This window comes from Megalops cyprinoides, chromosome 24 (genome assembly GCF_013368585.1).
Source record: "Megalops cyprinoides isolate fMegCyp1 chromosome 24, fMegCyp1.pri, whole genome shotgun sequence".
Taxonomy (NCBI): Eukaryota; Metazoa; Chordata; class Actinopteri; order Elopiformes; family Megalopidae; genus Megalops; species Megalops cyprinoides.
The window spans coordinates 6,839,068-6,861,607 of NC_050606.1; the positions used below are offsets into that span (position 1 = coordinate 6,839,068).

At 41.0% G+C, this 22,540-nt stretch overlaps 1 protein-coding gene across 1 annotated transcript in view; it reads left to right on the forward strand.

The window, feature by feature from the left end:
• The first annotated feature begins 1,299 nt into the window (after window positions 1–1,299).
• The window catches only part of LOC118771531 (zinc finger protein 521-like), a 60,030-nt gene continuing 38,789 nt past the window's right edge, over window positions 1,300–22,540 (forward strand). The window contains exons 1-2 of the mRNA XM_036519538.1: window positions 1,300–2,018; window positions 12,671–12,730. Coding sequence (XP_036375431.1) covers window positions 1,979–2,018; window positions 12,671–12,730 — 100 coding nt within the window. The 5' untranslated portion in view covers window positions 1,300–1,978. The remainder of the gene's footprint in view (window positions 2,019–12,670; window positions 12,731–22,540) is intronic.

The window sequence follows — 22,540 nt, forward strand, 5'->3', positions numbered from 1 at the left end:
AAATCACGTCACGGAAGAAGCTGGGCCTCATGCAGAAGTCACACACACACATACATGCAAAATAATATACGTAATATACTTTAATGATGCATGCTGCAGCATTTTTGTGTGGGATGTTCATTATTTTGTTCATCTCTAGAACATTTACTTATGAATCTATTTAATGTGTTGATGTCTTTAGTGTATAACCTTTCCATTGATTTGTAATTTTGCTATCTCACCATTTTCCACTTTTGTTCCCACTATTTACCATTTATTTAATTTTTTTCCCACTATTTATTATTTGTTTAAAAAGTTGTCAGGGATTCTTTTATACTTATATTTTTAAGTTATTTTTTCTCATTTTAGCTTGGGAAAATGCAGAAGGAGAAGCATACTGGAACAATCTGATAGAAAGAGATGTGACACATAATCAAAGAACTGGCTGATTGATTTGATATATGAGACAAGGAAACCATAATGTGGATGTAGATGTTTATGTTCTTAGGGACTAAATAAGTAAATACGTATGTAAAGGAAAACAATCTGCTAATCTCCACCCAATTACACCTCACGCATAATGTGTTTCAAGGTTGTTTCACCATGATCCTACCTCTTCTTATGTGCCCTTTTAAGGAAATCCACAACTACACCTGTATACCTGTATAGTGTTAAGAAATAAGCCTCAATAATTTAATGCTCTTATGCGAAGGCAAATTTAAGTCATTCTTATGCCTTGACAGGAAAACAATATCATCTGTATTTTATTCAGAGGCTTACCATCTGATCGTCAAACGCTGCCTTTTTTTCCAAGATCACTAATCCAACATAATTACAACAAAATTAACTGGCTGGTATTTATAAGACTTACCAATGTGTTTGAAACTAATAACCTGAAAATTATGTTGACAAAGACTAGGCGGTGACGGTTGACAGCAGTGGCATTTGCCGGTATTCCCTCCAGGACCAGCAAATGTAGCCGTTTTACCAGTAGCCCAGTTCTGTATTCTGCAGGTGCTATATGCCACTAGCAGCAACTGCGACACCGCCGAAAATCCTCTCCCTTATCGCTCCGACCAGAAGGGGGACTATCACTCTGCCGGAGACGAAGAGCGAGTGTGACTCGGTTTCGAGTCTGACTCCAGATCCGCGCGTAAGACGGGATCCAGGAGTCCGCGTCTTGCCGGAGTCCCGCGGATTTTAATCATGCCTCGCTGTCTGTGTGTGAGTGCAGGCAGGCTGACAATGATTTCCTCAGTGATTACGTACAGAGCGAGTCCCTGCGGGTTAGGGGCCCCCTCTGGAGTCATCCTGATGGCTTTGGGGGCCTTGCTTCCATTTTCCATTATTATGTGGACTACCGGAGCGACAGCGCAGTCCAAGACCTCGCAGGTTTGTGATGAGGAGGGAGCACGCATCCTCTCTCCGCTTCTTTTACCAATTTAGACGTAGACTTAGATCAGATTCAGAACCAAATCCAGGAGCAGCTAACGGGAATTACGAAAGGGAGAGCTTAAATTAGTTTAGTCGCTAGCTATGTAGGGGAAAGTAGATTTTCTTCCTTTCTTTTTTTGTTTTGTTGCATTTTTTTCCTTTCGCAGCGGGCGATTGCCGATGCCTTTTCTTCCGCGGTTGCAGTTAAGATCAAACGCTAAATGCTACAATTCTGTTTTTGTTTTTTAAAGCGCACGTTTGTTTGCACGCGTATGTTTATTGAAAGGAAAATGGAAGTATGCGACGGAATTTTGACACTTTTCCAGCTACCGCAGTCGAATTAAATAGGTGTCGATAGTTCGGATTTTAAAACGTTATTACCTCAATCTGCCCATCTCAGAATTGCTATCGGTATCCAGATAATATTTTTACATAGCCTACATTTTGTGTAATGTCGAAAAAGCACTTGCTACTAATATATAAGAAAATATCCGCGGATTTCCTATGACATTAGCTTTTAGAGTATACAATTGATTTCTGAGCAACTTCAGCTGTTTTCTGTAGGATGTCTCGCCGCAAGCAAGCCAAACCAAGATCCCTGAAAGGTAAGTGAAACGCTAGCTGCCACTACGCAACTCGAGTGTTTCTTAAGGTGGACCGCAACCAAGTTTTTGTAATATACAATGAAGGTAGTCGGTCTGCTTTATAGCAATACCTGCGATCCCTGCTACAATATACCGTAGTTAACGGGACCGGAAATAAATGGTGGGCTTGTTTTTTGGTTTATAGAAGTTTTACAAATAGTTTACCTCTTAATGCTACAAACTAGCAGATCATTGTCGCAGGTAGCGTTACGACGATCGAGTGCGGAAATTTGCTTTCTACAGCTACGTGCCGTGAAAGTAAGATGCATTATTGTGGAAGTTACGGCATCGCGGATACCAGTCTGGTGGGTTAGATGGTACCGTGGAAAATGTCAAGAAACCCGAATACCTCTACAGCGCGCTCCCTGTGAAAGGTTCATGTGAAATGAGCCTGGACTTCAGCTCTCTGTCGGAACAATGCTGTTCAAGTTCGGAGCTGGAAATTGTGTCGGAATGTAGCAAAGCTGGCTAAGAGTTTGTGGTGTCCCGTCATGTGACGCTGGTCGAGGAGACCGTGCGGTGGAGAGGCAGTCTTCGGAGGGCAGAAAATTTAAGGGAATAGTCAGGAAACCGAAATGGAGGGTTGAGGGAAAACAAAGTGAGAACAGAGAGACAGATTTGACGGGGGAAAGAGACAGTGAATGCCTTTTACCTGGCGTGCAATGCGAATTGGTGTTTTTTAGATACAGGAAAATAGGATTTTTTATTTTATTTTATTTTTTTTTTAGAAATGCCTCCAAGTGGTATACAGTAACGCAAGGTTTGGAAGTGACATGTCATTGACAGCATTAATGTCAGCCAACAAGCACCACTGAGTGAACTATGAGTGTTATGTATTGGCTGTTACAGCTTTGTTCATATTGTATCCTTATTAAGACCTTCTCGTACACGTCATATGCATTTGCACGCGCTTGGGAATCCACACAGATATGTACAGTGACTAATTCGTAAATACGTACATAATACTTAAAGTACTCTGCTCTGTTTATGAAATAGATGGAAGTACAGTAATTATAGTTAATACACTACAGTCGTGTTTGAGTTACGTGTGTATTGAGCTGGCCTGCTCTTGACTCCTTTCAGTTATTTTGATATTTTGTGGATAAAGAGCACGAATGTCACAAAATATGCATGCACGCGGGCGCACACGCACACACACGCACACACACACACACACACACACACACACAGTTGGTAGTTTTCCTGTGTGCAGCTGGCAGTAGGGTGGCTACAGATCCACAGGGTTGAGCTCCAGTTCATCTGGCTGGCATTGTATTTTGCACAGCAAATAATTGTTCACAATTTCACATGCCCAGCAAGAGGTCTGTGGGCTTTTTTCTCCCCTCCTTCTTGGAAGTCTTCGCCTCAAAGGAAGATTACAATGTGTGTTATGTGGCTATTATGGCTACCTTTTTAAATCAGTGCCTAGTGGAAAAGAACAGCTTCATGTGGAATCTACAGTTATCTAACATTATTATTATTATTATTATTATTATTATTATTATTAGTGCTGTTGTTGGATTTCTTTTGTGGGTGCCCTTATCCAGGGCTACTTGCATAGCTTTATATTTTACACATTATCTTCTGAATGTTTACTGAAAAAAAATGTAATTATGCACTGAGCTTAAGGGAACAGCAGCAGAGCCACATCAAACCTGCAACCTTCTGGTGCACATGTTTTACCATCATTCTGCTATTAAAATTTCATGTCTCTCGACAGAATCTGTGCCACATTGATAAAATAAGTTCCACCAGGCAGTGGAAACAGTCCGTTGTCTCACAGACTCCCTGTTTATGTCTTGGATTTACCACTGATACTCAGTGTTCTAATTAGAACTACATTCAGCATGCAAAAATCCAATTTCCCAGGTTGTGTGCAATCTCTGTCAATGTCTACAGCTGTGTGGCAGTGGAATATTAAAGTGGCGAGACAGTGCCCATTGCGCAAAAAAAAAAAAAAAAAAACGCTTAACAAACAGCCGCCTCAGGTTGGACTTGATTGATGGTGTGTTTTTATTCTTTGTCCAAGAGTCACTGACACCATCCGACGGGGTTAGTCATGCTCTTGAAATCAGAGCGAGGAAGAGAGTGTGCAACCTGTCCTTTCTGGCGTGCCGTGTAATAACAATCGTGCTGATCTGAAGCTATCAGGTCAAGCGGATTTCATTTCTGTGGAAGCCCTGGACAGACCTGCAGTCTCGTGTAATTTAACACACATTACAACATACAGGAACATGCCACTTGTTTCCAACTGGCATCCTTAAGGAAAATTCCCTCACAGACTGTGGAAAATGGTAGCCTGTTGTGCTCTGGTTTTGATTAAACTTTATTTAATACCACTGGATGGTTTCTTGGCCAATAGATAGGCTAGTAGAAATTAAAAAAAAAGAAATATAGACTGTTGTGGCTGATTCCAGTTTATTTGTAGAATATTATATTTTAATTGGAATATATTCATAAGCTATTCGGCCAATAATCAGCTGGTAGAGTTCCATCGCTTGTATAGGCTTCAGTGAGGTCTTTTATAGATTTATTCATAATTAGTTTGAAAGGCATATGGGAGGGAATTCTCTAGATTAATGAAAGTTCTATGATTTCTTTTTCAGTATTCAACAGGCAGAGCTTTGCTAGTTGCACAGACAGCGATAGGATGTTGTGAATCTGGGGGAACACCACGGCGGGCGGTCGCACCTCTGTGATGTTGTGTATTTGGAGGTAGAATCTCGTGTATGTCAGGACGCGTTTACAGCAAATGACATAAAGGGTTATGAAAGCCATGGAAAAAAGAAAAGAGCAAACGCACCTGGGGGGATAGGTCACAACCCTGGAGCACTCCCCGGGGGGGTGGGGGGTGATTGTGGGGTGGGGGGTTGGGTCTGGGGTTGAGTGGGGTGGGGGGGGGGGGGGGACCAAAACCTTGACTACTGGTATCCCCCTGTGGAATTTGTGCTTTTTTTCCCTCCGTTGGTTCCTGCAGAGAGTCAGAGGTTGTGTTAAGTCCCATTGTGGGGAAGGGCAACTTTTTCAGTCCCATTTCAATTAAATCTGAGAGACAGACCTGCCTGTGTTATTGCTGGGGGAATTGACGCTTCAGCGGAAGACCATACATCAACTGGGTATGCAAACATGTCACGCTCCTCAGATGACATTTACCCAATCGCGCTTTCCATATTGTGTTTCATGGAACGGATTGTAATTTTGTTTTGACGCTACGGAAGGAGCAGTCCTCTCTGATGTAGTTTTATTAAACCCTCTGCGTATGAGGCTGAGCACACAACCCCCTTTCTCCGCAAGTATTTTGATTTAGTTATTTTTTACTGCTGTAAACACCCAGGACACATTTCAACCTCTCTCAGTGACTCTGTTTTATTGGAAGAGGATTTTTTTCCATGGTTCTGCATGTGCAAACATATTGCCTGTGCAATTAAATGAATTTATTGCCGCTGTTTTTAAAGATGGTGTTGTGTCTACCCTGCCTTATATACACTATGAAAAATTTCCTTTCACCACATAAAGGATCCTTGATTTTTTTTTTCTTTTCTTGGCACTTGACCTCAGCATATACCCTCTGAATGTATGAGCTGAACATATTTTTATGAATGAATTCTGAATTTAAAGCATTGACATTTATTGTTTGTTTAAGAATAAGTCATAGCGCTGGTAAACAAGAGGAGAGACGGGGGATTTACAGATTGAAGTGGTTTGGCTTGATGTTTAATAACACATTTAAGGAAATGCTATGTTTGTCCTTACTTACATGACACAAAATATTTCTTTCAGGTTTAAATAAAATTGTGCCAGGTTAGCTATGAAGGGGGAAAATGTCACTTTCTATCATAAAATGAGCTGTGAAGTTAATAAGGCAGAACCAGTTTCTACTTTGAAGAAATTGTTGATGTCTTTTACCCCAAACTTTCCTAAAAAGGACCCACTTTATGTACTTGGAGTAAGGATACCAAGAACTCAGACTGACCATCACTTCTTCCACTGTTACATTTGGTTAGTAATGGAAAACCAAACTCCAACTCTGCCTTGAACTCAAATTCTTTTTTGTCACAGGAATAACTGCACTGAAAATACAATAGATACTTCTTAGATGTAAGAATTGTAGAATATGTCTAAATTTCACTTTCCTGTTAGATGTACACATGGTGCATAGACATGGACCAAGCAGAAACGATGGCTAGTACAGGACAGACTAGCACTGGTAACATGGACACAAATTCTTCCTTAAAGTCATAACCCCAATTCTTATACTTTGGGCCTTTGTTGTACTTTTTGTGCAATTTCGATTAAAATTGTTGATTGTGATTAAAAGTGTTGATTTTTTTATTGACTCAATCATCTGCTGAAGAATACTTATTAACACCTATAAATGTGATACAAAAAATTTACTGTAGTCATTATAACAATTATAATATAACAATGCAAAGAGTTCCATTATCAGCCCTGACACTATTTTTGACACTTGACTTGTTGAATTGTCTCACATTTCCCTGGGAGATGCTTAACCATTATTTTTCACAAAATGTATCCGTTTCTCATTTTTAATGACCTCTTTTAATTACTTCTACTGTGGTGTTAAAACTGTGCTCTAATGTCAGTAGTCGAGTGCACCAGTTCTGTGAAGCGAATTCTAATGTCCAATAAAGTTCTCTGCAAATCATGCAAGGGGACAGTTACCTGATGGAAATCACAAGGGGAGAGGGATATTAAGTACATTACACAATAATACGCAATAAAACGTACAGAGAATAGGACCTGATTCACATTGATTGTTAGGAACAGTACATTTGGAACAAACTCATTTTAGACTGCAGGTACAAGGGACTCACCTTTTCAATATTAAATATTTAATTTCCATGTCTGCAGACTGCTGGTACACTTCAGTAACAGTAATAACAACAGTAACAGTAATTCATAATGATTTTAATAGTAGTTTTTTAGGGTTTCTTTATGTAGAGCAAGTACAAAACAATCAATCAAAAAATCTAAATTTCTCATTACATTTTGATAATGAGTTGCATGCTGTTAGAACTTAATCTGTCTGTTGTGGCTTTCTGAGATGTAGGTGAATATGAATTCTATCCTCATCAATGTAATAGTGTATCTGTAAAATGAAGGCAGCTTTGAGCTGAAAAATATTAGACCATGAACAGATTTTGCCCTTTTTATGGACATCTGTGCTCATTTTGCCAGTTCACCTGACTGGGGGAAAGGCTGCACATTCTCACAAAAATATTTATCCAGAAATTCTGGCTTGGAAGAAATACCAGTAATACCATATGCACATGGGTCTATGTCGCTGTCAAACATAAGTCACAGATAAAATCTTAGCATGCTCTCGTGGTAAATAAATTAATAGCTTTTTAGATGAAGGCAGGCTATAAGCCTCAGATACTGAAATGGGAAAAATATGGTATTTGACATATTTTTAAAAATGTCTCCATGTTCAAACATGCAGTACACTCTCCGTTAGTTTAAATGCAGGAGGGCATATACCTTTTGAAATCCGAACCAAAAAACATAACTAATGCACAGCGATGCGATTGGTCAACGCCTGTCATGAGGGGAAAAGAAAATCCACTTTTCTGTATGTCTGACAGAAATAAATATTTTACTCAGTGCTTTTAATTCAGTGGTCCTTGGTTACAAATAATTTCAGGAATTTTTTTGACAAATAAAATATCACTCGGAGGAAAACATTTATGCACACACGGCGCTGCGTTCGCCCCTCAAGGTGCTAACAGCGAGCACTTGACCTCGGAACGGAAACCAAATTGAGCTGTAATCCTCCAGGTGAACGTCTTCTTTTAGGTCAGGACGGATGACACAGTCTTTATTGTCTCTATTGTAACAGCGGCCTCTGCGCAGGAGTGACATCAATTACGCCGCAGCCAGGACAGTTTTGCTTTGTGTCCAGTGAAAGATAATTACTTGAATCGCTGTAGCGGCTTCTTAATTGAGAGCCGGTGGTGGCACGTGCGCAATTAGAATGTGATAAGATGCCTGCTCCGGCCTGCCGACGGGAAGCTCTCAGATAAACACTCGAGGCCAGGATATGTCCCATTACTCTATTAACAGCGTCAGACAGCTGGGGAAAATGGAGATACGCTCCTTCTGTAACACAGTTCAGCTGAAGGTGACTGATGTAATCTTTTTTTTATGAATTCATAGACATTTACATGCAAAAAATATATGCATATTGTTTATTTTTTGATTTTGTGATTTTGTGAGGCTCAGATGTTTCACCACTACCACTTAAAGCAATTTCTTATGTCTTATGTCTTTGTTTTCCTTCAGAATAATTCAAATCTATGGTTTCATGCCCTCATATCTCTACTAGCTATCTTGTACCTTGTCTGGCTAACTATCGAAACTTGGTCATGCAGGGCTTCTAACATTATTGACTCCTTATAGGACTTTTTGCTTGCGTTGTACTCACTCTCACTTGTAAGTTGCTTTGGTTAAAAGAGTCTGCCAAATGAATAAATGTAAGCGTAAACGCTTCCTGCATGTTTACATTCATGCTCAGAGTGTATTGTCTGGTGTGTGTTTTTATGCTGAGATGTGTCAGTTGAGTCTTGCATGCACGTTAACGAGCTGCCATGACCCAGCATGCACTCTGTGTCCCAGTCATAGCAACACTGCCTCACTGCTGAAAATAACAAATGTATGCCCGAGGTCCATTGCTCAAGTGTGGCTTACATTCCTAATGCAAGTCAATGTTTAGTTTTCATTAAAAACGCACGGTTTGGTGAATATGGAAGCAGGAACAGATAAAATGTGAGCTATACTCCAAAAATCTGGCATGTGAACGCACAGATGTGATTCCGTTTACCTGTGCACGTGACATTTACGAAGGATGATGGGTTGCTTTTTTTTTTTTTGTTTTGTTTTGTTTTTTTTTTCTTTCCTGAGATACTCTAAAAAATGGACGCCCAGTCAAGCAGAAGTCTTATTTACTCCTGCAGCGGTGAGTGAAGGTGGACCCAGGGAAAAAAAGATTGAAAAGACGCAGAACTTTTAATAAGAGCCCTGCGCTGACAAATAATGACTTCTTGTGTCTGTAATGCAAAAGTTTGGCGCTCCCATCATCATCAATTGTTAAGTGAATTTTCTGCCTCACCTCCCTTATTTCACCAACAGGGACAGTAATCAAAACAAAAACTCAAAACTCCCCGCACCAATTTATGATGAAACCATGGGGGATTCATTAAAACCCCCCTCTTCTAAATGGTGCTATGTGTGTACTCTCCATAGCAAAGGAGAAACTCATTAAGATGTTGTCGAAGCTCTTAGGGCTTCTCTCATGAAGCGTTCTTAATAAGGAACGCCGCAAGCTGCCCTGCAAGGCTAGCATTACCTTTTCCCAATAAGTCAGTATTCGCCAAGGTGACAGGGTCTGGGTATCGGTACGCCACATGGATGTAATTTGCATCTTATCATCCGCCCTCCTGGTGCTGGCAAAGGCCTGCCGATTTAACAAAGTCGTTCTTAAAAGACCCTGTCCTGTCCTCTGGCCACTTCTAATTCGCCACCGTCAGGGCATGTTTGGACATGCCCCACTCATTCTCAGTAAGGTCAGCGTGTAATGATGTATTGACTTAAACAAACCTAGGGCGTGCTTCACGCGGTATAGTTACAGTAGGTATGCTGCGTGGTCTGTCGCTTATGTAGGCTATCTGTATTGGTTCACTGTGCATGTGATTTCGCCACAGATGGTGAGAGACCTGGGTCTTTCGTGCAGTGAGCTAATTGTGTCCCTTGCTCAGAGTCGCATTGTGGGTTGTGGGTTTTTTACAGGCTCGATTCCGCACACCCTCCCTGAGTCAGAGCAAGCGTAATTATGGCGTGACATGTAGTGCTGTGAGAAATATTTCTGATCCCTGGTTAAAGGGATGTTAAAATACCATGTATTTTGTTTAAGGGGTATATTATGTGTGTGGTATACATTTTGCATTGACTGCAGGGGAAAAAAAAAATTCTCTTGACCATGCTGCCACCAGCAGCCTGTGTGTCACTACTTAAGAAAACCGAGATGCAAAAGTTTACACAGCTGCTAAATTCATGAAAGAAACTTTCTGTAAATTTTACAAGAAGATGTAAAACTTTCATTTGATGAGAGGGAGGTTTGACACTACCATCTAATGCCTGGGGCTCGCTGAGAATACTACCCACTACCCATAGGATTTAAAAGCAGCCTTAATTACTTTAAATATGCAATTTTGTGCCTTTTAAACCTGCTAGTTTGCATTCGCTGTCTCCCAGAAGCATCCCTGCTGGGAGGTCGTGTCTACCACACGTTTTCTTTGCTTAGGAAAATGAGAGGGTTGATACAAAAGGCAAAAGTGAGAATACATTTCAGCTGCAGGGGTGGAAGCACAAGGCATCAATTCCTTGGTGAGATCCTAATTTTACATGTACCAGGTGGGAGAGGCTATTGTTCTGTTCCCACAGCTAAAATCCATTTAGTTCCCTGCACATGACTCATGGCAGTGAACCCTCTGGAAAAAGGAAGAAAATAAAGAAATGTATTATTAAAGAGTTAAGTACACGCTTGCTATATAGCAAAACCAAGCTGTAAATATGGACACAGTGTTTACAATGTGCACAATGAAAACTGCACCAGCGTTTTAGCTGTGTTAAAATGTGTTCAGTTTTATTCAGCGGGTTTTTATGAAAATTAAATAAAACAAGTACTGAATTTATGTATGTTATAACGACAATGTGTAATATTGCTGTCTTATCCTGGTTCCATTTTTAAAATGGGCTGAAATCTGGTTATGTCAATCTGTGTTGCAGTTAACATTGAACACTTTTGCACCAGCAGTATAACAGTTTATTTCAAATTCAAAATGCATTTAGCATTTTCCAGACCTGGTGCTCAGAAGATTAATCTGAAAATTTTGAGCTCTCTCTGGTGCCTTTCATCTAAATATCTGATTTACATATTCGATAAATTTCTGTAGCATAAGTTTAACAATCTCTCACTGTAACAAAAAGTAACATGGAACACTGAAGTGTAACAATTCTGGTTCACGCTCTGGGGTACCTCACCCTAAGGGTCTTTTTATATGCCAAACACACTTTATTAGTAAAAAAACGGCAGTTGATTTTGGCCTAAGCCTGGAGTGTTATCTCACTCTCAGGCATAGAACATATGCTGTTAGCATTTGGAGTGTATGTGCTGTTGTGTTTGTAGGGTTCATTTCTACTGTGGGTCCAGTTGCTCTGTTATCCACAATGGTGTTGAAAACAATGGTGCTTCTGTACTGTGCATGGCTTTATAATGTAGTCTTCCAAATTGCAATCTGACACGATCCAAAAATAGGCGTCAAAGCCCCTGATGTGAATTCTGTAAAGCCACGAAAATGACCTGTAGGTGTGTTGTCATTGAAGTCGAGCTGTGGTTTGAAACTGGCGTCCTTTCAGTATGAAGTTGGCACACCTTTGTCACCTGCTCTTGTTATATTGTGCTGGTTCATTGGTGAGGGATCGCCTTACAGCTGTACCTGTGTGACATAATGAACAACAAAATGTAACCCTACCAGTGTATTAGCGAACTCTCACCTGCAATAATTACAGTATGTCTCATTTTTCCTGACACATTTACAGTGACTTCAGTATTTCGCTGTGACATTGGTTTTTGAAGTGAAACCACACAAACCTTTTCTGTGTCTTCTACACCAACAAATCTACCAGCTTGAATCAAGAAGCAGTTTGAATTCAGACAATTTCCCTTTGAAGTTTATTTAATTTAACTGTGTAAACCAACAATTTTGACATGGTGTGCAAAATGCTTTTGATAATGCAATCTGATTGAAGACTTTGGTGATCAATTACTTTGTAACATCAGTCATGAATGCTGAAAATAACTCCAGCAAAGCTCTTTGCTTCACAAGGACTGTATTTCTTTGTATTTTTGGTTGTATAATTACAGAACACATGACAATAAGATAATTGTTTTTCAAGAACCCAGCTGAGATTTTCCAGTGCTGGGACTATAGATTATGTCTGTAGTCCTGTGTATGAGAAAATTCAGGGTGCTCCATTATGTGTGAGTTTTTGGTCGTGCTTAGATTATGACACCAATTGACAAAAGGCTGGGTATCCCAGGGCACTTTCATCACATGTGGAAAGCACAGAAGGCAGAGTGGGGGGAGGGACATGAACATGATTTTGAGAATGACTCAGAATGCCTGGATGGAGAGGGTTGGCAACCACACACTGTACAGACTGGGCATCCAATGTCGTGACACAGGCCAAGGCTTATTGGTATATCAGGCTCTCAGGTTCATCGTTTTCCCCTCTCTTTAAATTCTGTTCAAGACATGTCCCTGCCCTAGACAACTCCTTCGACGCTTAATTCTAAAATAAAATAATAAACAAAAATAGTAATAAAGTGAAATACAAATAAAACTGCTTTCTTTTTTTTTCAGAACCGGACAAGTCGTGTAGCGCTCAGAAAAGATCTTAGAAGCTGATTGCTGAAATTCAAAATAAATAAAATTCTGCCAATGTGTTGGACAAAGCTAATTCTCCTTGTTTTTTTTTTTTGTTTTTTTTCTCTCTCTAATTTTTTTCCCTCTCTTTCCCTCTCTTCATGGCAGTAGAAGACAATGCGACAGAGGAGCAGCACCCCACGGCTGGACAGACTGCTACTCCAAGCGGTAATGCCTCACGTACTCCTCAGGGTTCCGGAATGAGCACCGTCTCTCGTCAATCGTGATTTGGCTTAGCAGGATTCCATTTGTAATCTTTGTTCATTGCTTAATGTCAATGTAGAAACATTTCTGAGTTTCTCACCATCCCTTTAGTTCTTTATCACGGCATCTTTCTGAAATCAAGCAGACATCCCTGCCCCAGTGAAGGCAGTACATAGAGTTTGCTGTTAGTTGCGGGTAGGAAGTGAATCCTGCCAAGCCTATCTTCAGATCATATGGAGGCATTCAGTCAAAGTCCCTGTACTGCTTTGTCCTTTGTCCTTAACTTTGAAAGCAAGCAGGACATTTGTTTTATATTTTTGAGCTATGTTTTTTTTTTTTTTAATTTTTCATTATTTTCACATTATTTTCAGTGGTAGCTGGTCATGCTGGTGTGAAAGATAGATGTGGTACTGCTTAAAATTGATTTAACTCAACTTGAAGGATGAAGCAAAATTGTGGTTATATTGAATGCCCCCTTACTCTATGTCACTTGGTGATGTTTGTAGAAAAATTTTCTGGGGTGGGGAGATGGGTGGTGTTTGCATTGGGGCATTTATTCTGACCTTTAGAGCCTGGATAGCCTGCAAACATATACTGTAACTATATATAAAGTTACACATAAAAATGTCCTTATGTTTTACAGCAAATGCAGGCAGAGATAGGTAGCTATTTTACCAGAGAGAATTGTGCGTTTTTTCCAATCCTTATAAACTCACATAAATCCAAAGAAAATACACAGGCCTGGATCTGGGCTGATGGTGTTGTTTACTGTATTTGCAAACCAATATAGTCAGCTAGCTGGCTTGTAGCTAATATCTGAGGGACTGTGCAAATTGTGAAACTGATTTGAAAATTAATATAGAATATAAGCATAAATGACTAAATTAGAACTCTCATGTACTCTCAACCTCTTTTTAAATGAGAATGAAAATGATACAAGCTCAAAAACTACATAGCGAATACATTATGTTTTTAATGTAATACTTTAATGTTAATAGCATTGCCCAGAGAAAAGTCATATAGTTCACAAATGATGTGTGTTATTCTCAGCATGTGAAAATAAAAAGGTGTCCGTTACCCTTGTGACAGGCGTGCGCTTGGCTTTGTGGGGTTGAAGGGGATGGTCGTCTGTGTGTCCTTCCCTTATGCATAAGCAACACATTTGGTGTTGTACTCTGTAGCCCATCCAGCCGCTAGAGCATTGGGGTGGGGGGTTGGGGGGTAAGTGGGCATTGGGGTTCCTCTGGTGTTGGATGCTCTGAGCCTCTGGTCACAGGCCGTTTTCCCAGACGAATGTCCCCTGTCCCCCTGTGCTGCCGCTGCCACAGCCTGGCAGGAAGAGAGCGAGAATCCAGGTCATGCGTTTCAGACGGCCGTTATGAATGAGGCCTGCTCCTTTGCAGCTCCCCCCGCCCCCCTCCGTTTTTTTTGCCTGGTAAAGGTTAGATCTCGTGTGCGGTTATTTTAAACCCAATATGGATTGCTTTGTCCAGCAGCACAGGAGCGCCGGCGCTCCAGAGCTGCCATAATAAAGTATTAATATGCTCCATCGAGTCGCCGAGAGAGACAGCATCGCACGAGGGCTGCGCCCAATCTCGGACGGGCCCCCGCACCTGGCGGATTTTTCCGGATTCCGTCGCAGTCCCTCCTCTTCCCCACAGGAGAGGTTAAGCGGTCGCTGATGAGCCGTACCCCGGGAGGCCGCTTGTCGTCTTCGCCCGAGAGGAGGGGCCGGTTACGTGTTCCCGCGTCAGGCCCCGCCCTCCCCCCCTGTCCCAGGGCAAGGTTCTGATTGGCTGTGAGGCTGAGAGCGCACGGCGGCGCCCCCTTCGGGGCTGGCGCAGACCGATTTTGGAGCCGTCTTCGCTAACATCTCGCCGTACTGTGATTTCCCCTTAGCGTCGTTCTCCGAGACAGATTAATGTAGGAGAAAGACGTCAGCCTGCTCTGTGAGAGTATGCGCATGTGTGTATCCCGGTCCCTGAAGGAGGGCGGATCTCTTTACAGACCCAAGACTTCTCAGCATTTCAGTGTCACACAGACGCACCCAGAGATCAACCCTGAACTGCCTCTCACTGTAACATTCAGGCTGAAACCTCCCTGAATTATACCTTCAATGGTTCCCTCTGCGATTTTCTAGGCCCATTTTAGGCCTATTTTAGTCACTCTTTGCAAGGGAGTTTTGTGTGTGTTTACAAAAGCATGAGAAGTGAATGAAGCTCTCGTTCAGGAGTGGAGTGTTTATTCAAAGCATACAGATGATCCGCACCGAGCGGATTTCTTGTTAGTTAACTGACATCCTCTCTTTTCCTCTTCCCCTACCTAACCAAAACAAACAACACAATTTCACAGTGAAGTAGTCTTGTAAATACTACAGCCAAGTATATAAAAACCCCTTTACTGGTCCAGGTGTAAAACAAGATTTCTTTCTTCTGTTTTTAAACTGACCATTCTTCTGTAGAAGATTGGAATTATGACATAGTTGATTATATTATCTGTACAAAATACAGTGGGGGCACAAATATGATTAAATTACTCCCAGTACTAGTTATTCTGAAAAGCTGAATGCAAAATTCAAAAATGCAAGATGGTTTGTTACTGCACATTTCACATGCTATATGCTATATATTGTGTACTTATAATGGTTTAACCTTCAGCCTTCAGCTTATGAATGTAGCTATGTGCATACCTACACTATATCTGAAAAAAAAAATAGTTTGGCTATAAAATTGCCTTTGCTTTATTTCTGTGCAAGTTGATATCAAGTACATGAGAGGATCTCTTTTTTAATTCTCACTTGTGTCCATGGAAACCATATAAACACTACTGTACTGTAATAGGTAATTGCAAAGCGATGACAGCCCAGGACAGATGAGGATTGTCCTAAACCTTATGTCAGTCGACTGCACCCCCAAATCTTATGAATGCATATATCAGACTCCACGAATTTGAATATGCCTTACAAATTTGGATATAGGATGGTATTTGCTGAAATTCTTCTCAAGTGACCCATATTTAAACCTCAACCTAATCACAGAGTCTCTAAGTTTGACCATGTCACATTTAAATTAAATTATATAATATCAATTTTTCATTTTTTTTCTACTTACATATTTTTTGAATGGTAAACTCATGCCGTTCGGAAAGAAACGAAAATGTGTGAGAATTCCTTGAATTGTCTATTCAGGGCACGTTTGCGTCAGGTGGAACAGAGGCCAAAGTCAGTACAGACACATTAAAGGCATGCAGTGTTGCTTCAGCGAGTCTTTGTCATGCAGGTGGCTCTGGTCCTGTTGACAGCTGACAGATAGATTAATTAGATATGCCTAATTAAGCAATTGCGCGTCCATTCAGTGGTGACATGGGACAGAGCAGGCACTATGTAATGAACAAAACTTACAACAGCTTCACTGGCCTTGAGTAACTGGAGTAATATTTGTAGGCTCAGATCGTTTTTTTTTTTTTTTTTTGTCTGGAGATAACATATGCACAGAATCCACCGGGTGGCATGCATATCTACGCTCTATACGCATGGATATGCACGTCATGAATAATAACTTTGATTTAAAAATTTTAACTGCAGGTTTGCTGGTGTCAGTTTGTGACATATACGTTTCACTACTTCATTTGAAATTCATTTGCATAATGGAAGCCTGTTTTTTCCATGTCATTTCCTGGTGTACTGATGATGCTTTTGAGTCTGGAAGTCATCCTTTGATTCAGTACAATCACATTCATCTGTTATGCAATAATGGCCTTTAAATATAGTGCAGTAGGTGCTGCTTGCTGTTATATCGCTTGTGGTCTCCGTAGACCATTGGTTACTGTTGTGTTTTTGCACATTGCATTAACATTCCAGCATTACACAAGTGTAAAGTGTGTCACGTTATGAATATGATGCCATAAAAAGGGGATCAGGTAGAGCCTAATCCAGGGCTAAATATCTTTTACCTGTCACCATCTAAAAATCTACTTTAGTCAGATTGCCTTATATCAGTTTGATTTAGTTAGATCAGGGCTGTGAAATACCTGTTAATAGCTACAGATTGTTTTATTTTTCTAAAATCGTTCCTTGTTTGTGTCATGAATCGTGAAAATCGTAGTAAAACTGGATCACGCTCATCAAATTATACAGCTGAAGGACTCATCACTGTGTAGTTAAACGTTTCCTGGTTGGGGTTTAACAGCGAGTTAAGAATACTTTACACTGTGGAAGAAACAGGTATGGGAAGTGAACAAATTAATGAAGCTGTCATATGTCACCATTTCAATTCACACTGTCAGACTGCCTGAAAATAACCTTGAAAACAAAATTGAGAAAAAAAAGTCTGTTGTCTCTCTTGTGAATTGCTTCACGGTAGGTTGTTGGTTAATAACACAGTTTTCTTCTTTTTCGCAAATCGCCTCACCCAGTGGCAGTTAGTTGCTATATTTACGATTGACTTCTATTTGCTGCATTAAGATCGTGACATGATCTGATCAAGGTTGTTCAGAAACATTGTGTTTTTTGTTTTCAAGAACAAGTGTTGGACATTTCACTATGCTGTGCTATAATCTCATTCTCACAGTACCTTGCCTTGTTTCCATTAGCATTGATTTAGCCTGTGGCCTTTTTCAGAGCATTGTTTATTTTTCCATATACTACCTGTTCATACAGCTAGATATATTCCTTCAACTGATTCAGGCTTAATACTTTGCTCAAGGGTACAATAACAGTGCCCAACGCAGGATTCAAACCAACAGGCCTCTGGTGTCAAACATGCTGCTGTACCCATCCTTGTTTGAGTGCAAATGCCGTAACTTACAAATTTTCCTCTTGCCAGTGTGCCAATCAGAACAGCTCTGAATTAGTAATGAGCTGTCTATTCCTTGCTCATTGAGCACAATCACCAAGCGACTGCCTGTCTCCGAACAGCCTTTTTTTTCCATCTTACTTACAATATCCAGTGACATGTTGCGCGGAATATGTTCTTAAATTGGCCCCCAGACATGTTCTTTGTTGATGTTTGTACATCTGTATCTGCTTGCACAAGTTCCGTGTTTGATGTGAGGCAGAATAAATAAGAGCAGGTAACTGAAGTGACGTTATGGAACAGACAGCTGTATATTCAGTGCAGAAGGTTGGCGAACAGTGTGATATCATTGTTTTCTGACATTTAATGAGACAGTGTTTTTCTGTGAGAACCCGCGTTGACTTAAGATCCACTGCCTGGCTTTACCAGCGGGCTGTCAGTGTATAATTATAACCGCATGATTCTTCCTCTGTTATCCTTAAAAAAAAAAAAATAAAAAAAAAAAACCTCGTCTGTGTCAAGTTGTAGCTCTTTTCTAAAGAGGACTGTCAAAGCCACTATGTGGAGTGGACTGAGCGTTCTTGTGAACCAAAGGATGTCAGGATTCGGATATAATGTGCGTAAAGTGGAGGGATCAACCAACAATGGGGCTCGCTTGAGTAGGTCATGAATGTGAAGCAGCCGAAAGGAAGCCACATCTCTGGGCTTTGAAAATGTATGTCTTTGGTCTTCCAGCTCTCATTCTGTAAGGGGGGTGTCTGTTGAATAGCTTTGATTTTGGTTCTCTCACCTTATTTTTTTTTTCTCCTTTTTTGCCATAACATGGTGCTTGACGTACGTCTTTATTGATCCTTTACTGTTTGTTTTATTTATTTATATGTATTTTTGGTTGTGGCAGACTCACTGACACCCTTCAGTGAAAATGCATATGTATGATGGCATGATCCATATCTTCTCCCCTCACTCTTTTATAAGATGGCCACATAGAAAGTCCCTGACTGGGATTTTACCCAGGACTTAGGGCAACCCCCAAGTCTTGGCGATAAGCAATCTTTAATGACCGTGCCTCATCTCAAAGACAGTGTCTTTGACACTACAGTGTCCCTGTCCCTGCATTGGTGCATTGCTTTCCTGTTAGGTCCACAGGGAAAATTACCTCAAAATGGCCCCTCAACACCACTTCCAGAAGCAACCTGGTTTTCCCAGGAGGTCTCTCTTCCAAGTACTAACCAAGCCCCACCCTCTTTAGCTGGAACCATGAGGCAACAGAGCTAGAATTCTTGGCATGCTAGAATCTCTTATTAAGTGGCCTGAATGCTGAGTTAATCTGATACACCATGCCAGGAAAATCCCTGAATCAAACCCAGAATCCACCATGTGGCAGATATGCATTGTGTAAAATAATGGCCTACATCAGTCCTGCTCCGAAGCGTAGATTTTTAGGAACAGAGGGCTGTTTACAGTTAGGGTATTCATTTTCATTTGAAGCTATTGTTTCCCATCAGATGAACACTTCTTCGTCACCTTTAAGTGTTGACATGTGTCCTTTCATATAACCTGCGTTTAGATAGAAGTTGCAGGATGATTAAAAACAATGTCTTGGTTTGAACTCGGAGGTGGGTGGGTTTGAGGGGTGGTCACCAAAAACTTGTTCCTAGTTGCTAGATGGTTGTTAGGTATTACCTGGGTTCTGCTGTCTTTGGGGGATACCTGAAGTCGTTCTTGAGCTATTCCACTGCCATGTCAGACTTCCATGGCCCACATTTCAAATAAAAACCCAGTCCCAGAAAAAAAATGTTAAAGTATGACACAAACCAAGCATGCAGTCATGGTGGCTTGTCCTTGGCTGATTTTGCCTGCATATTTATGTGGCCCTTTTAGGCTCACAGAGTTTTGGCTGGGAATGAGTACAAAGCCTGTCCTCTGGGAACATGAACGGAAAGTACAACACCTCGGTGTTGGCATGGTGTGGTTTAGTGTGCCCGCAAAGGCTAGTGCAAGGCGTTCCTTTTTGTGAACGCGCAGTGCCTTGATGTGCCGCTAGAATGGAAGAGAGATGTACATTATCTGAGCTGCTGAAGTTTTTCCATTTTTGTTTCATTCTCATTCATTCTCCTTCCATCTCTTTCTTCTTCTCTGTCACAGCTGTTAACTCTTTTGGTCTCGCTCTCACTCAAGATTCAAGATGCAGATATCGCTTTATTTGTTTGCCCTTACAATGTACAGTATTGCCACGGCAAGCATTCTTTCTCTTTCTGCCTCCCTCTCCTTCATTCTCTCTCTTCCCCTCTCTGATTCTGTTTCCCTCCCTGCTAGCTGCTCACTCTCTCCTTCTGTCTCTGATTCTGAGTGTTTTTACTCTCTTTCCCTCACTCACCCTCTCTCATTCTCCATTTTCTCCTCTCTCTCTCTTTCTCTTGCTCACTCTTTCTCTCTCTGATTCTGTATTTTTACTCTGTCTTTCTCTCATTCATTTTTTTCCATACTCTGACCCCCCCCCCCCTCTCTGTGGTCATTTCTCACTCTGTCTTTCTATAGCTCTCTCTCTGATTCTGTATTTTTTCTCTCTGTCTGTCTCTCCCTACCTCATTTTCTCGCATTCTCTGCTCGTCTCTCCCTCTCTCTGTGGTAGCTGCTCACTCTCTCTTTCTCTCTCGCTCTTTCTCATTCTGTCTCTCTGGAGGGGGGTGAATTGGCAGGCCATAGCTGCAGGGGGGCCCGTGGCTAGCTCCGTAACTCCTCTCACAGCTGGAGACCCCATGGGGTGACACAAGGAGCTCACTGTTGGGGAGCTGGGGACCTTTGGGGGGAAAAGGAACAGAAGAGGAACATCAATTAAAAAACTATAAATATTAAAGAGCAGAAATATTCAATAAGACTGGGGGAGGTGTGTGTGTGTGTGTGGGGGGGGGGGGGGGGGGTTTGTGGGGAGGATGGGCGCTCTGCAAGATGAAAGTTGCTTGATGATAAATGTCACCTGAGAGTGGCAGAAGCTGATGGATTGTCTCGTTCAGCCAGACTTGGGGGCCGGCGCTGAAGCCATCTAAATGGTTGTCAGTACTCACCGTCCCATGCAAATTAGCGAGCGTCTCGTCTTTCCAAAATGGCCAAACCGCAACTGTTGCTCATGTGTAGATTGACGTGCATGCTGTTGCCTACTGCAAACAAAAGGTTTGCTTGAAAAGAAAATGTTTCATCATACACTTACACTAATCTCTTTTGATTCTGATTTAAATGTGTTACTATTGAGATTATTTTTCCTCAATGGCATTATTATTTTTATTATTATTAAAATTATTATTACTAGTAGTAGTAGTAATAATAGTCATAGTAGTTGTAGTATTTTGTTACTAACAGCACTAATAATAGTGATTGATTTGTTACTAAATGCTGCAAGTTGATAATCGTAATATTCTTAACATTGCTCTTGTATCTTCTATTTTTTTGGCTAAAAAGGTTAATTTCCGATTATAGCTTTGCTCTAATTGTTTTGTAGTTAGTTGTCCTTAGCCAAGAACAATAGTGCCCTTATCAGGTCAGATGAAACTGATTAATAATAACATTCCTTTAAAGCTTAAAATAAATCCATCTGAACTTCTGAGTTGTCCAGGTTATTTTTGCTAAATTACACAAGCAAATAATTATCTCTGTATGTTATCTTTTTAGAAGGAGACCTAAAAAGATCATTCTGTATTCATTCCTGAAAGTGAAGGCAACAGACTTGCTAGTATGCGCATATCCTACTGCCCCATTGAAACTGGCATTTTGACCTGGTTCATAATGTCGGACCAGGTCAGAGGAGTAGTGCACCACTGTAGCAGTAAGCGGGCAGCAAGGTCATTTTGTGCTGGCAGAGGAAGAATAATGCATCTTTTTTTTTTACGCAAATCAGGTTTCAGTGAGCATCCAGGTTTGAGATGTTGCAATCCATGCTTATGTGTTTGGATAAGGAAGGTTTGAGAGTGTTTCTAAGGTAAATGTGGAAATGAAGTTGTTCCCTAAAGCACTTCAGGCTTCCAGGAGTGGCCTTTAAAAGCAAATTCAATTCACTGTTGCGTGTGTATATACAATATGTGAGGTAAACTCAGTTTGCGTGTGTGTGTGTGTGTGTGTGTGTGTCTGTGTGCACGCGAGCGTACATGCCAATTATTCTATATATTAATCGCATATTCTTCATGCGAGTTATCTCTCTGTTAGGAAACCAAGACCTCTGGAGAAATTCTGAATTGACAATTCGATGCATGAATGCATACAAGCGACATTCCGATCACGTTTTAGCCACCCATACAGAGTCAATTCAAATGGGCAGACGGTACATCTGAGGGATTACTGTACAAAACCCAGACATACAAGAACTTGGCAGTGGTGCTCATTTCAAATCCTACAGACTGACGAAACCGCTCCGTTAAATCTCCTGCACTGAATTCAAGCAGCGAAAATTCATCAGCAGTGCTTGATCATGTGTTGAAAAAATAATGCAGCCATGACACGTTTTGACTGTTGTGGCCACATCATGCCACGGTGTACGAAAACAGGTCAATATCTTCTACAATACATTGAAAGCTCAGTGATGTGTTAGGGAATTCTCACATAATTTTCTGTGTAAATGGGCAGGTTTCACTTTGCTCGCAAGTGCAATCGGTGCGTTAATTTGTCCGTTTGTTCACACATGCAAATGTACATATGTGCGGACTATGTGTGTAGATGGGCCTGTGGTTCATTTTACAGAGGTCGTGGAGCTTTGTTCACATTGCAAAAATGTCAGGTGTGGGTTATGAGTGTCTGTTTCCTGTTTGACATGTTACGGGCAATGCTATTTTCAAAATGAACCCCCTACTGTGCGAAAGAGCCCGGTAGTGTGAATGCACACTTGCTGCAAGTTTGCTGCAAGTGTCTGTTTTACTGTTGTCTCAATGAAATGCAAATACATAAATGTGAAGTGAATGCAACATAAATATCCACACGTACATGTATTTGTAAT